Below are 13,829 nucleotides of genomic sequence, written 5' to 3' on the forward strand. Positions count from 1 at the left end.
TGCGGGGCGCAAGGCAGAACCAGGCCACGCGAGGCCTGGGGGCCCAGCCCCCATGGCCCGGCCCGGCCCGGCTCCGGGGCAGCTGCTCCAGCGGTGCCCCCTCCATCCAGCTGTGAACGGGGCGGGGCCGGCTGGGGCAGCCAATGAGCATCGCCCCCTCCCCCCTGTGGGCGGGGCGCGCCCGTTCCCCGCCCCCATCCGGGCCTGGCTGCTGGGGCGCGCGCCGCCAATGGGCAGGCGGGACGTGCGAACGGCCAATGGGAGCGGGCGTCTCATGGGCCCAATGGGAGGCGGCCTCACGGCTGAGCCGAGGAAGCTGGAGCGGCGGCTGGGATCGGGCCGCCTGGGCGGAGAGCGCGAGCGCGACCCCGGAGCGGGGGTAGGTGGGGGGCAGGAGCGGGGGGCTGCCCGCTGGCCCCGGGAAGAGGGGGTGTCTGTAGGGAGGTGGGGGGGCAGGAGGGGGCTGGCCGGTGGGGAGGGGGGCTGGCCCCGGGAAGAGGGGGTGTCTGTAGGGGAGGTGGGGGGGCAGGAGTGGGGGGCAGGAGGGGACTGGCCGGTGGGAGGGGGCTGGCCCTGGGAAGAGGGGGTGTCTGTAGGGAAGGGGGTGTGGGGGGGCAGGAGTGGGGGGCAGGAGGGGGCTGGCCGGTGGGGAGGGGGGCTGGCCCCGGGAAGAGGGGGTGTCTGTAGGGAAGGGGGTGGGGGGGAGGAGTGGGGGACAGGAGGGGGCTGGCTGGTGGGGGGGGCTGGCCCTGGGAATAGGGGGTGTCTGTAGGGGAGGAGGGGGCTGGCCCCGGGAAGAGGGGGTGTCTGTAGGGGAGGTGGGGGGGCAGGAGGGGACTGGCCGGTGGGGGGGGTGTCTGTAGGGAAGGGGGTGTAGGGAGGTAGGAGTGGGGGGCAGGAGGGGGCTGGCCGGTGGGAGGGGGGCTGGCCCTGGGAAGAGGGGGGTGTCTGTAGGGAAATGGGGGGATGGGGATGGCAGGCTCTGTGGGAGAACGTGGGCTGGTGGGAAGTGGGGGAGGATGCTGGGTCAGGGTCAGAGAGGAAGGGCTGATCTGGAGGAAGCGGGGGAGGGATACAGGCTGGGGGGGCAGGAGGTGGATGAGGGATACAGGGCTGGGGGGGTGCAGGTGTAGGCGGCTCTGCTGCTGGAAGGCATGGGGGAGTCATGGAGATGGAAACTCCTCATCTAGCTCCTTCCTCCATCAAGCCTGGCCCTGGCGAGGCTGGGATGGGAGAGGGGCAGGAGGCTGTGGGGCAGAAGCTGGGAGAAGGGGTGTCTGGCACGAGAAGGAGTCAGGCTGGCTGCAGCAGAAATGGGGTGTTGTGGGGGCACTGGGGTGTCAGTTGTGGGAAGAAGCCGGCTCCCCTCCTGTGCTAGTCGGGAGGGGCACAGGAAATGTGAACCTCCTACTGCTGACTTGCTTGTTGAATGCAAAACAGCTGCCCCCTCCCCAGGGGCCAGGCGCTGCCAGCTTGCCCTCTGACACCACCTCTCCCCTGGACTTCTCTGAGTTGGGTGCTCTCTGTCTGACCGCGGGCCCCCCTGCTCCGCCCTTCCTGGAGGTGCTGGATGCTCTTGGTATCCTGGCTGGTGTGCGTCTGCCCTTTAATTTTTCCCGGGTGAAGCTCATGGGAGCACTTGGCTCATCTTGGATCTGTTTTTATTCTTCTTTCCTGAGCAGTAGTTTCAAACAGTTCCCTGCCCTGAGCCCTTGTGGGCTTAACCTTTGGGGGGATGCTCTAATTTCCAAGACAAGGGAGAGCACAGAATGCTGATCTTCTAGGCCTCGTAGTGGGCCCTTGCCTCAGGGAGCTGATCGTCTCCAGGGTAGACTCAGGTCAGACTAGCTGGTCCCACTGGCCCCTTCTGGGGTGAGAGTCCATTGAGCCGTCTTGACAGGCGAGAGCAAAATAGACCAGATTCGCTGGTTCCAAGCCTGGAAGGGCCCATTCCCGCTCTCTGGTCTGACCTACTGCAGAACACGGGCCGGGGCACTTCCCCAGATTCATTCCTGGTTTGAACTAGAGCAAAAATCCAGTCTCAATTTTAAAATTGCCCATGATGGAGAACCCATCCCAGGCCTTGGTAAGTTGTTCCCGTGGCTAATGACCTCCGTGGTTAAAACTTTGTCTGTTGTTTCCAGTCTAACTCTGTCTAGCTTCATCTTCCCACCACGGGCTCTTGTTACCGACGCCAGGAAAGGCCACAGGGGAGTTGCTTGTAGAGAGATGAGATCGTGGTTATTCGCTGTAGGCAACGGTATGTCCAGGAGGTTCCCAGTGTATTAATGTGATTGAAGTGTAAATGCTGGCGGCCGAACCTCGGCGGGTGTCAGTGGGTCTAGCTTTACCGAAGACAGCGGAGCGGCTGTGTTCGTTGCACCAGGTCAGGCTTTGGCCCTCTCTTGGCAGGGTGCTGCTGCACAGGTGAGTCTCTTAGGGGTGGTTAGGTCGAAGCCAGGGTGAAGGCTTGGGGCATAGCGGCTTGCCTGCCTGCCCCAACTGTGTGTGTTTGACTTATACTGGTTTTACCTGATTGATTCAATTGGTGCGAAAGGCTGTATGGGCCCTGTTCTGTTGGCTTGAGCTGGGCTCATTTTGGTTTTGCTTAAGTCGGTTAGGAATCAGTTCCACTCAAGCCCAGATGAGCCACTCTTAAACCAAAATAAGAATGTCCACACTGGTAGGCACTGGCTTAACTAAATCGGTTTAAAAAACAGTTTAAGCCAGTGCAATTTGTATGTGTAGACCAGGGGTCAGCAACCTCTCAGACGTGCTGTGCTGAGTCTTAATTTAGTCACTCTAATTTAAGGTTTCGCGTGCCGGTCATACATTGTAACGTTTTAGAAGGGCTCTTTCTGTACGTCTATAATATATAACTAAACTATTGTTGTATGTAAAGTAAAAAAGGTTTTAAAAATGTTTAAGAAGCTTCATTTAAAATTAAATTAAAATCCAGAGCCCCCCGGACCGGTGGCCAGGACCCGGGCGGCGTCAGTGCCACTGAAAATCAGCTCGCGCGCCATAGGTTGCCTACCCCTGGTGTAGACAAAGTCTAGGTCCCTGAAGGGGTGCTACCATGAAGAAGGGAAGTGCCTCCCCTTTGGCTCTGGTGGTCTGCTCTTTAGTTTGTGTCCAGTTCTTCCCCGCTGACCCTTGAGTTCATGGTTGCTTAGGATTTGTTTGCGCTGGAGGTGTGCCCAGTTGCAGCCATTGGTGTAGATTTACCACTGCAGATTTCTAGCATAGATTGGCAAAGCTGCCGAAAGCCATGATTTGCAGCTGTATCCCTCTTGCGAGCAGGGGTGACTCGACCATTGCAAAGTGGGCTGTTTAGCGGTTTAGGGGCTTTCTCTGGTGACTGAGATCCCCAGGCCTTCGTGTGGGTGCAAATGAAGTGCAGAGGTTGAGGATGTGTGCTTCGGGACATCCTGCCAGCTTTGTTCTCTTGCCCTAAGGTCGAGAGGCCTGAATCAACCAGATTCCTGCTCTCCAGGAACAGCAAACATTTCAGAGCGCTGCTCCCTGTTACGAGGCTCAGGGGAGAGGCCACAGGTGAAAAGGGGGGGAGCCAACGGAAAACATTTAGCGCAGTGGCTGTCAGTTGCTTCCAGTCTGAGACCCCTCCATGCTTCTATTTAGCAATATGGGCAGGGCAGCGTGGTCCCAACCCTGGGGCACCCCCAGCGTCCTTAAATCAAGAACCTGCAACTTTGCCGGGCAGTTTGGGGTTCCCCAGGTCCTGTGCCTCTGTAATGTTATGGAACGTAATGAACACGAAACACACCCCGGGCTCCTGGAATTGTCAGAGTTTTTCCTGTGTTTTGCTTTGTCAAACTGTTGACATTGCAACTTGAAAGCTGGAGAAACCCTCCGAGCTCTTCCCCAGAATAATGGGCTGCTGAAAACCCCCATCTCAGCCGCTGCCAGCGGGTAGCCTGCCTGCGGGCTGATAAAGGGTCTGGTTTTCCAGTGGCCGGTTGGCTTCAAGGCGAGTATGGGGTGCAGGTGCTGGGTGCTCGCAGCTCCCTCGCGTTAGAGGCACTGAGCCCTCCTGCAAACCGAGTGCAGGGGCAAAGGCCACGTGTGGGAAGCAAATCTCCACCTTGCCTGGTTTACAGAAATGAGGAAGCAAGGCTTTCTGAGAGGAGGAACAGCTGTTTGTTTTGGATTCCATTCTGGTCACTGGCAGGGATGGGGAACTGCCCAGGTTTGCGTGAGGGTGTGTCTGAGGGATCCTGTTACGCACTTAGGTTTGAGAGGCTTTGTCCTCTGCGCAGCAGGACAGAACCCGTCTTTCCTCCGCTAGGTCCCCGTCTGGGGCCGGGTACGGCTGAGGAATCCCTAGAAAACTGCTTCTCGCTGAGGATTTACCCTCTCTTCTCCCATTCCCCTCCCCCAGCAAGAGTAAATCAAACCTGGACAGCCCAGGCTCTGCTCTGCTCTGCTCCTCTGCTGAGTCAGGAGGAGGAATGTGACCTGGCAGTAGTGTCATCAGCCATGCAGTAGCTGCTGTGCCATGGGGGCGGGGGCACGGATCTGATGAGCTCCCCCATGGGGGAGTGATGGCTCCAGATAAGCCTCCACACTAAGCGCAACACCCACCCTCCCCCCACCACCTAGCTCCTGCGGCAAGCCCCTGAACCGCACAGAGCGCTCTGCTCCCTGTGAGCAGAGCATTTGCTTAAAAACCTAAACAACTGTATTTTCTTAAGCTGCTTTGCTGATACCTGCCTCCTCCCCCAGACAGAAGAGGATCAGCCAGACTTTATCCTGGGTACTGGTGTGGGGATTGTTTGGCCTTCCAGGGGGGCTTAATCTGCTTGGAACGGAGGGTGGGGTGGGTGTTTGCTCCCATCTCCAGCGCAGGGGATGTGCCTGCACATACAGGCCCAGGTGTGGCTCCATGGTGGCATGTCACGAGCAGTCTCTGTTGTCACTGACTCGCTCATATTTCTGAGCTCCCCAGGCATGCCTGACATCAAAGTGAGCCCGGTGCTTACAGCCTGCTCTGTGGTCGCACATGCTTCATACTCACTGGGGTATTGCCTGCCGGAGATGCAAAACTACACACCCAAGAGGTTCGCCTTTCTCCCCCTCCTGAGTCACTCTGGAGACGACCCCCATCAATCTCGCAGCTGTTGCAGTGGGGGCGCCCGCGTGGTCCATTGCTGAGCCTTTACATCTCCGGGGAGCAGCTTTTTATCTCTGCAGCTCTTCAGGCTGCTTAGCGGCTGCATGGTAGGCAGGACCTCCTCTGTCTTCTCCTGCCTGGTTCGCAGGCTCTGGTGGGGAGTTCATACCGTGGAATGGCAGGATACTTCCCGCCCTATGTGGGAGTTCCCTGCTGAACAATGTCTTTAGAGCTGGCAGAGGAAGCCAGTAGCTGTGTGCTAAGATCTGTCTTTAGTCAGCAAAAGGCCCCTGGCGGCATGTTTGGCTGGGGATAGAGGCCAAGGCCTGCCCTGCTACAAAGGCACAGATCCCACTGGCTTCTCCAGGGGAAGCACCCATGGGACTGAGGGCAGAACTGGGCCCTGGCTTAAACTAGAGTGTTGTCTTGTGATAAAAACAGGAGAGAAGGGAGCCAGGACTCCTGGGTTCTCCCCAACTCGGGGAGGGGAGTGGGATCTAGTGGGTTAGAATGTGGGGGGCTCGGAGCCGGGACTCCTGGGTTCTCTCCAACTCGGGGAGGGGAGTGGGATCTAGTGGGTTAGAATTGGGGGGGGCTCGGAGCTGGGACTCCTGGGTTCTCCCCAACTCGGGGAGGGGAGTAGGATCTAGTGGGTTAGAATGGCGGGCTGGGAGCCCGGACTCCTGGGTTCTCCCCAACTCAGGGAGGGGAGTAGGATCTAGTGGGTTAGAATGGCGGGCTGGGAGCCCGGACTCCTGGGTTCTCCCCAACTCAGGGAGGGGAGCAGGATCTAGTGGGTTAGAATGTGGGGCTAGGAGCCCGGACTCCTGGGTTCTGTTCCCATTTCTGTCACTGACTTGCTGCACCCCCTTGGATAAGTCCTTCCCTCTCCTGGCTCAATAGAGAAGTGTCTTCGGTCTGCATCTGACGCTGGGTCACGTGGTATGTTCTGCTGGGCAGAGTGCCTTGGGGGGGCCCCACCTGCAGGCTGATGGATCCCTTCTTGTGTGAGCAGAGCGGTGGAGCCTGGCCCATGCGAGAGAGAGAGAGAGAGCCCCGCCAGAGAGCGAGGGGCAGGGGGAGGGCTCCGGGCGCTGACCCCTGGCTTCCCCCAGTTGTTTGGGTGGGGTGCGGCGAGCCCGGCTATTGCGGAGTAATGGAGTGGTGGAGCGAGGGCCAGAGTGTGCCCCTGTTGTTCCAAGGCTCATGGGAGGGTGACTGGGCTTTGGGAGGCTGGTGTTCCTCCGCCTGGGGGCCGTGCTGCCGGGACCCCATCGCTCAGAGGCAAAGGTTGGGCGTTTGCGGTGTGGTGATGCTTTGCTCCTTTCTGGCCGGCTAGTTCCTCTTCCTTCTCCCTGCTGGACTTGCCTTCCTGGGGCCCTCCTCCGACCCCTCCCCTACTGAATGCAGCCATGGCAGGCTTCTTCCAGCTGGCTGGTCCCTGGAACACAAGCACCCGCAGCCACACACAGAGCAGCGATGTTTCTTCGATGCCGTCGGGCCCCGAGACCCCGGCAGCGCTGTCCTGAGCCCCACCCTTTCCTTACAAACGCTTCCCTCTCTCCTTTCAGGCCTCGGCGAGATGTCTCTGTGCCAGTGTGCGGGGAAGCACAGCGACTCGGACATGGAGGGCTGCTGCTTCTCGGCGGGTGGGGGCCTGAAGGTGTACCTGCACTGGAGCGGCGAGGAGGAGGAGCGGTGCCAGACCTACACGCAGGGGGTGCTGAGCGCAGAGGAGATCTGCATCGCCATTGCCCAGAAAATCGGTGAGCGCTGGCTGCCTGCGGAGCCTGGAGTGTCCCTGGGCTACGGCCGCTCCAGACAAGCCTCCATGAGTCTGCCCCAAAGACAGGGCTCTGAGCAGTCATTTGTGCTTAACGCTGCTGGATCTGCCAGGGAGGGTCACCGCCCAGTGCTGCATTGGGGTGGGGGGGGCGTGGGGGCTGATCCCTCGCTTCAGACTCAGAGATGAAGGTTCCCTCTGCTTCCCTGTGATGCTGGCAGCCTGCTGGGCCAGTGAGCAGCACAGGTGTTACAGGAGTGGGGCACTCCCGTTGGGTGGAGTGTATGGGCCCAGCACCGAAGCGTTGGCATCCACGCAGCAGAACTGCCCGTTACCGCCCCGTGGGGTCCGGTCCAAAGCCTTTAGCGTCAAGGGGCTGTTGGGGCACGTGAGATACCAAGAACCGTGAACTCGTGTGACTCCGGGTTGCTAGTGCGCAGCTGCTCTGCAGGCCACCCTCTGCCCTGTCTATGAAGGCAGCCGTGCTGCCAGCCTGGCCCTGGCACCCTCTGCATAACCCTGGGCTCTCGCTGGCCAGTGCTGTCTGCGATGATGTGGCTCTGCCCACTGGGGATTATGAATCACATCGGCTGGACGATACCAGCCGTGCGCTGGTGCCGTAGAGCCGAAAGGGCTGTTACTCCCTCCGGTGAGCAGCTCCCCGCTCTGAACCAGCCAGTCCCTGACCAGAGGCAAAAGGCTCTAATCCCTGCCTGCCCCGACACCACCGAGTCCCCCTTGCTACGTATTGTTGAGAGTTCACGTCCCCCTTAGAAGCTCTGTGTCCATTAGAGCTGTAGCTCTTGCTAATCAGGACCACTGGCTCTAGCCTCCTGTGTGTGTCTGGCGTTCCTAGGTCCCTCTTCCCCTGTGCTCTGGCTGTTGGGTCTTTACTGGAAGGCTGAGTTATCGCAGCATGACTAGCTCGACTGTGGTGATGCGGCCTCTGACTCGTTGGCATCTTCGCGTGATAAACACTCTGCCACTCTCCAGGGACTTTCCCTGGTGAGCCACAGGAGCCGTGGATGTCACCCGAGCCTGGTTCTTAGGTCTTGTCAGAGCCGAGCCGCCAGGGCTGCCCTTAGGGTCTGTGCAGGGGTATTTCCCTGGCACACTGGGAGGAGGAGGGAGTGGTTGATGTGCCTTTTAACCCTGGGTTTGCTGCAAACCTCCTTTCCTCCTGTGTGAGGCCAGCTGACAAACCAGGCTGGGATAATGTCTCCCATCGTGGTGTTTTCTGCTTGGTGCAGTTTAAAAAAAACAAAACCCAACTCCGCAAAACCAGTCATGCTGCTGAGAGGCTTGTCAGGCCAACTGGCTGCCTCTGAGCAACCAGCCTGGGGTGTGGCGATGTCTCTGGAGGAGGCAGTGTGGCCTGGTGCAGAGAGCACTGGACTAGGACTCGAGACCAGGGTTCTGTTCCTGGCTCCACCGCTGACCTGCTGCTGGGTGACCTTGGGCAAGTCTCTGTCCCTCCCCGTGCCTCAGTTTCCCCATCTGCAAAACAGAGTTAATGCTTTGTAAAGCCCTTAGAGATCTGCGGCCGAAGTGCTATTTAAAAGCTAGTGATGAGGATTCTTGTGAAAAGCAGGCTAGTTTTAACAAGTACCTTTAAATTATGAGCCGTCACATGGCTCAGAAAAGGCTAATTCCGTTGTTGCACTGTGGGACTTGGGCCTAGACCGTGGGGCTCGGAGCATCCGGCGCTGTTCCTGCACTCAGTGAAGGAATCTGTTACCAGTAAAATCCTGTAACGGGGAGCAGAGAACTGGGAACAGCTTCCAGGACAAGACAATGAGAGAAGCCGCTATAAACCGTGCCGTCTAACACCAGGGCAGAGGAGAAATGCATCCCTGCCATGGCACAGGAATTCCCTTGTCTCCCGCAGGGATCACGCCGCTCTGCTACAGCCTCTTCGCGCTCTGTGATGTGCAGACCAGAGTCTGGCTCCCTCCCAACCATGTGTTCGAAATCAGCAAAGACACCAACCTGAATCTGCTCTTCCGCATGAGGTGAGGATTGCTCCCTGGGGTCACGGATGGCTCCTCACGCTCTCTGCTTTTGCCAGCTGCGGTTGGGAGGCGAGGGGCCCCTTAGTCAGCTGCTATGGGGTAACGTGCCAGGCATTTGAATAGGAACGCTCGTGTTGGGGACAGGCATCCCTTGGTCGTTTGGTTACCTGGGAAGGGAGACAACAGAAGCAATTAAGAAGCCTGGATAAAGGTTGGCATCGGGTCAGAGAGCGACCGGGCAGCATCTCTGGGGAAGTGAGAGACTCTGTGCATGTCTTTCTGGGTCTCCCTTGGGCCGACGGCACGGCTGAGAGCTGGGCGGTGTGCCCCTGCCGTGGAGATCTCCATCCCAACCCGCATCCCCTGCTGTTCCAGTCTGTGCTTCCCCGCAGTCAGCTCTGCTTCTGCTGTGCCAGACTTGGGCTTCTCCTGAGCAGAATCTACCAGTCACGTCATTGCATAGCGCTGGTGACATGGAGAAAGGTCCAAAGGGAAATAGGCTGAGACCCACCGAACTCGTTCTCCCTGTGACTTGGGAGCAGCGTGTTGATCGAGGTCTCCAGGTATGAAGAGAGTAGTGTGTGGTTTTTTTACAGCCGTTAGGCAGTTCTGCTTATTGATATCCTCCCTGTGAGGCTCTTACATACCACAGGAATCATGCTGCGTGACACGGCATATCCTCCTAGAACGCAGTCCCCAGTGCTTTCACGGCAGGGCTTTCATGCTCATTTTTATAGCATCTGAGTCAAAATAAAGGCAAAAGTGAACAGGGATTACAAGACTGTTTGGTCTGGGTTTTTTAGGCCCTGTGAACCTCTTCTCTGGCAACTTTCCTCCTTAGCACCAGTGTGGTTCTCATTAGAAAGTGGAATGTTTGCTTGGAGGCATCTCGTATGTCCCTGTCGGGCATGCAGGGGCTGAGGACAGCGCTGACTAGTTAAAGGCCGTCAGTCTGGCACTGCACTCATGGCCTGCAAATCAGCAGTGGCCAAAGGGTCTGTATGGGAGGGCTTTGGCCGCGTGCATCGCCATGGTACTGGAGTGTGGATCCTGGGCTCCTATAAAACAGCCTGTTGCCAGCCTCTTCTGCAGCGCAGACCACATATCCCAGCATGCTTAGCTGCTCAGCTCAAGATGGGGCAAAGCATGCTGGGATATGTAGTCTTTTTGTGTTGCTCTAAACAGCATCACTATGGGCCACAATCTCTGTACCAGGTTTGCCCAGAGTGGAGGGCGAGTGTGGCAATTTGCCCCGGGCCCCACAAGGGCCCTGCGAGCCCTGGCCCGGCGGTGGGCCCTTCAGTCGCTCCGCGTCTTTGGTGGCATTTTGGGAGCGGGGAGCCCTTCAGTCTGACTGAAGGGTCCCCCGCTGCCGAAATGCCGCCAAAGACCCGGACCGCCTCCGGGTGAGTACAAGGACCGCAGCTCCCCGGCTTTGCCGTCTGATTGCAGATAGCGCATAGGTCTCTGGCAGCTGAGCCCCTGGGTTGGACAGAGCATCAGTCACATTGATAACACAGCCTGGTCCAACGGCCGGATCCAGCCCCTAGATTACAAATGCTCGTGTTGGATGCTGCGATCTCCCAGCAGCAGCACTCTGTTCCTTTCCCTCCAAGGCACAGCTAGGTGCAGCTCTGTCGCTCCTCTGTCCTCAGCAGGACGGGTGGCTAAGCCACCCACGCCAGAGCACGGCTGCAGGAAATTGCGTCTCTCGGTATGTGAGCGTCAGACTAGCTGTGTGCTCGCTACCGCAGACAGCTGTGGCTTTGAGGGTTCCGGGGAGGACACAGGCAGTGGAAACCGGAACTCGCTTTGGCTGGAGTTTGTGCCTCTGCCGCATTTCCATAGTGATGCTCCCCAAGATGGGTGTCTGGGGCCCAGCACAGCGGGGTCCTGCTCCTGGCTGGCCCCTCTGGGTGTAATCCAAAGAGCAACGCGTTAGTGGCGCACAGTGCTGGGGAGAGGTGTCGACCCAGGGAGACTGGAGGCCTCGAGCCACAGTGCAGGCACGATGCAGCTGGTGAGCTAACCGTGCTCTGGCTACGAATTGTGTGGCCTGCCAGTCTTTGTACAGTGTGCGCCTCCTCCCACCCCGGCTGACACCTCTTGTCTTAGCACCCAGCATGAGGGGCCTGTGGGATGCAAGCAGCAGTGCTGCAAGCTTCCCTCCCCAACACACCCAGCTTGGATCAGAGCTTTGCTGTGCGAGATGCTGGACAATCCATGTGAGACGGTGCACTCTGTGCTCCACGGAGCCCCGATCCTACCCACACCTGTGTCCGGAGAGGCGAATGGCAGGCTTGGGGCCTGTGACAGTAGCTTGCTTGCTGCATTGGTAGCGGTTTGATTCTGTTGCTGTTGAACGGGTCAGGAGCCTTGGTTTCCATGCGAGTCTTGCTGCTGGACAGTCCTGTTGGTTGGGCATCCCTGCCTTGATTTCTGCTTGACGGGCTCGGAGACCACTTGTGCTGCACACAAGTGACTCCTGTCCTCAGCAGCTCTGGTGCTGCCGTGGCTGCCTGCTGGAGCAGGCTTACCCTGGTGAAGCGCTCTTGTTTTGAAGTGCTCGATGGAGAGCCATGTTCTCACCACTTTATAGGCAGGGAAACTGAGGCCCAGAGGAGCAGCATAGCCTGCGCCAAGGTGACTGGGTTTAGAACACAGGAGGCCTTAGCCCTGAGAGGCGTGTCTGCTCTGGCTGAGACCTCTGATCCCATGAGCCTTTGTAAACAGCAGGTTTTTTAACCCCGTCTCCTCCCTGTGCCCCGAGAGCAATTTGAGTTTGCTGACTATGGAGCTGGCAACTGAGAGGAGAGGGTGTTCTCAGGCAGGGAGTGCCAAGCAAGTGAAGTACATTCCTTTGGAAGAAGCCAGCTGCACCTGAGAGGGGTGTGTAGTCTGGCGCATTTCCCTGCCCATAATACCCAGCCCTGGAAACCTCCAGCCTCTCCACAAGCCTGGAAACCACAAGCTGGAGATCTGTGTGGGAGGGTCCCCGAATCGGGGGTGTTTGGCAAAGGGGGTGCAGGTCTGTGGTGTGCTGAGAGCCGTTCCTGTTCAGTAGCCTGGGCGGGGTCTTGGTCCCCCTCGCTTGCAGCCCAGGTCTGTCTTGTCTCCGCCGAATGGGCCTTGAAGTCTGAATTCCTCCTGCGGGGCGGGGCCCGGCTGGCAGAATTGGGGAAAATGTCCTGGGAGACTCACCCTGCTGCTGCTCTGGCTGCAGCTCTGCTGTAATAGAGGCCTTTGGTCCCCAGCTCACTGCATTGGCATGGACGCTGTCTGCCAGATTTAAACCGCCTGCACCATGGGGGAGTGCTGGCTCATGCCTTCCCCGCTGGAACATGCACAGGCGTTTCTCTGGCCAAGCTCCAGCGCTCGTTCATCTGTACGGAGCGGCCTGCAGCGTGCAGCACCCCTGGCAGCAGCTCTGGGGTGCCAGCACGAGGGGCTGAGACCTCAGCATTGAACAGGAAGCACTTTCCTGGCTAGGCTATGCCAGGCTGCCCCTGGAGGGTCCTGCAGCAGTGGGGAGGCTGGCGGGGTCAGGTCCTTGCTGATACAAATCCCTGAAACTACTGCATGCTGGTTTGCACCAGCTGAGGAGCCGGCCCTTAACTCTAGCAGGGTGTAGGTCTGCTTGGCTGTATTGCCAGTCCCAGAGGGGTGGTAGTGTGCTCTAGTGGAGAGAGCACTGGACTGGGACCCAGGAGACCTAGGTTCTATTCCCAGCTCTGCCACTGACCTGCTGGATGACCTTGGGCGAGTCACTTCATGTCTCCGTGCCTCAGTTTCTCCAGCTGTAAACAGCACTAATGATACTGGCCTCCCTTGTAAAGCACTTGGACGTGCACTAGTGAAAAGCTGTGGCTTTCTATGCTGCTGCTGTGGAGACCAGGCTCCCTTCGCTGTGACTGCTGCTTGGGGCAGCTTGGAGGGGACTGACTCAGAAGCAGAAGAGGGAGGATTTTGTAGCCAGGGTCTGGCAGCTGCTGAACCACCGGGCTCAGTGGTGCTGTGGCCCCTCCCACAGGTTTGTCTGTGTGTGTCTCCCGCAGGTACTACTTCCGCAACTGGCATGGCATGAGCAACAGAGAGCCGGCCGTCTACCGCAACGTTCCCCGGCAGAGCGACGCCCTGGAGGACAAGCTGCAGGGCGGGGCGCTTCTGGACAAGTCGTCCTTCGAGTATCTCTTTGAGCAGGTGGGGGCCCCGGTGCCGGACTGGGAAGGGCTGGCGGCCCAAAGGGTTACAGACAGACCCGGGGCTTCCTAGGGATGAGTGCTGCTTTCACCAGCGCTTCCCGCCGGGTGCCTCTGATACTCGGCTGAGTGTGCCCCAAAGGGTTACAGACAGACCCGGGGCTTCCTAGGGATGAGTGCCGCTTTTACCAGCGCTTCCCGCCGGGTGCCTCTGATACTCGGCTGAGTGTGCCCCAAAGGGTTACAGACAGACCCGGGGCTTCCTAGGGATGAGTGCCACTTTCACCAGCGCTTCCTGCCGGGTGCCTCTGATACTTGGCTGAGTGTGCCCCCAAAGGGTTACAGACAGACCCGGGGCTTCCTAGGGATGAGTGCCGCTTTCACCAGCACTTCCTGCTGGGTACCTCTGATACGCGGCTGAGTGTGCCCCAAAGGGTTACAGACAGACCCGGGGCTTCCTAGGGATGAGTGCCGCTTTCACCAGCGCTTCCCGCCGGGTGCCTCTGATACTTGGCTGAGTGTGCCCCCAAAGGGTTACAGACAGACCCGGGGCTTCCTAGGGATGAGTGCCGCTTTCACCAGCGCTTCCCGCCGGGTGCCTCTGATACTCAGCTGAGTGTGCCAAGTGCAGGATGAGAACCTGTGCAGAAAAGGCAGGGATCTGCCCCCTGCCTCAGGGGAGAGTCGGGCGCTGATTCCCA

At 58.8% G+C, this 13,829-nt stretch overlaps 1 protein-coding gene across 1 annotated transcript in view; it reads left to right on the forward strand.

Annotated features, from left to right (window-relative positions):
* Positions 1-244: 244 nt before the first annotated feature.
* The window catches only part of TYK2 (tyrosine kinase 2), a 28,008-nt gene continuing 14,423 nt past the window's right edge, over positions 245-13,829 (forward strand). Inside the window, exons 1-4 of the mRNA XM_044994762.1 lie at positions 245-379; positions 6,706-6,900; positions 8,806-8,929; positions 12,985-13,129. Coding sequence (XP_044850697.1) covers positions 6,717-6,900; positions 8,806-8,929; positions 12,985-13,129 — 453 coding nt within the window. The 5' untranslated portion in view covers positions 245-379; positions 6,706-6,716. The remainder of the gene's footprint in view (positions 380-6,705; positions 6,901-8,805; positions 8,930-12,984; positions 13,130-13,829) is intronic.

Source organism: Mauremys mutica, chromosome 20 (genome assembly GCF_020497125.1).
Source record: "Mauremys mutica isolate MM-2020 ecotype Southern chromosome 20, ASM2049712v1, whole genome shotgun sequence".
Classification (NCBI taxonomy): domain Eukaryota; kingdom Metazoa; phylum Chordata; order Testudines; family Geoemydidae; genus Mauremys; species Mauremys mutica.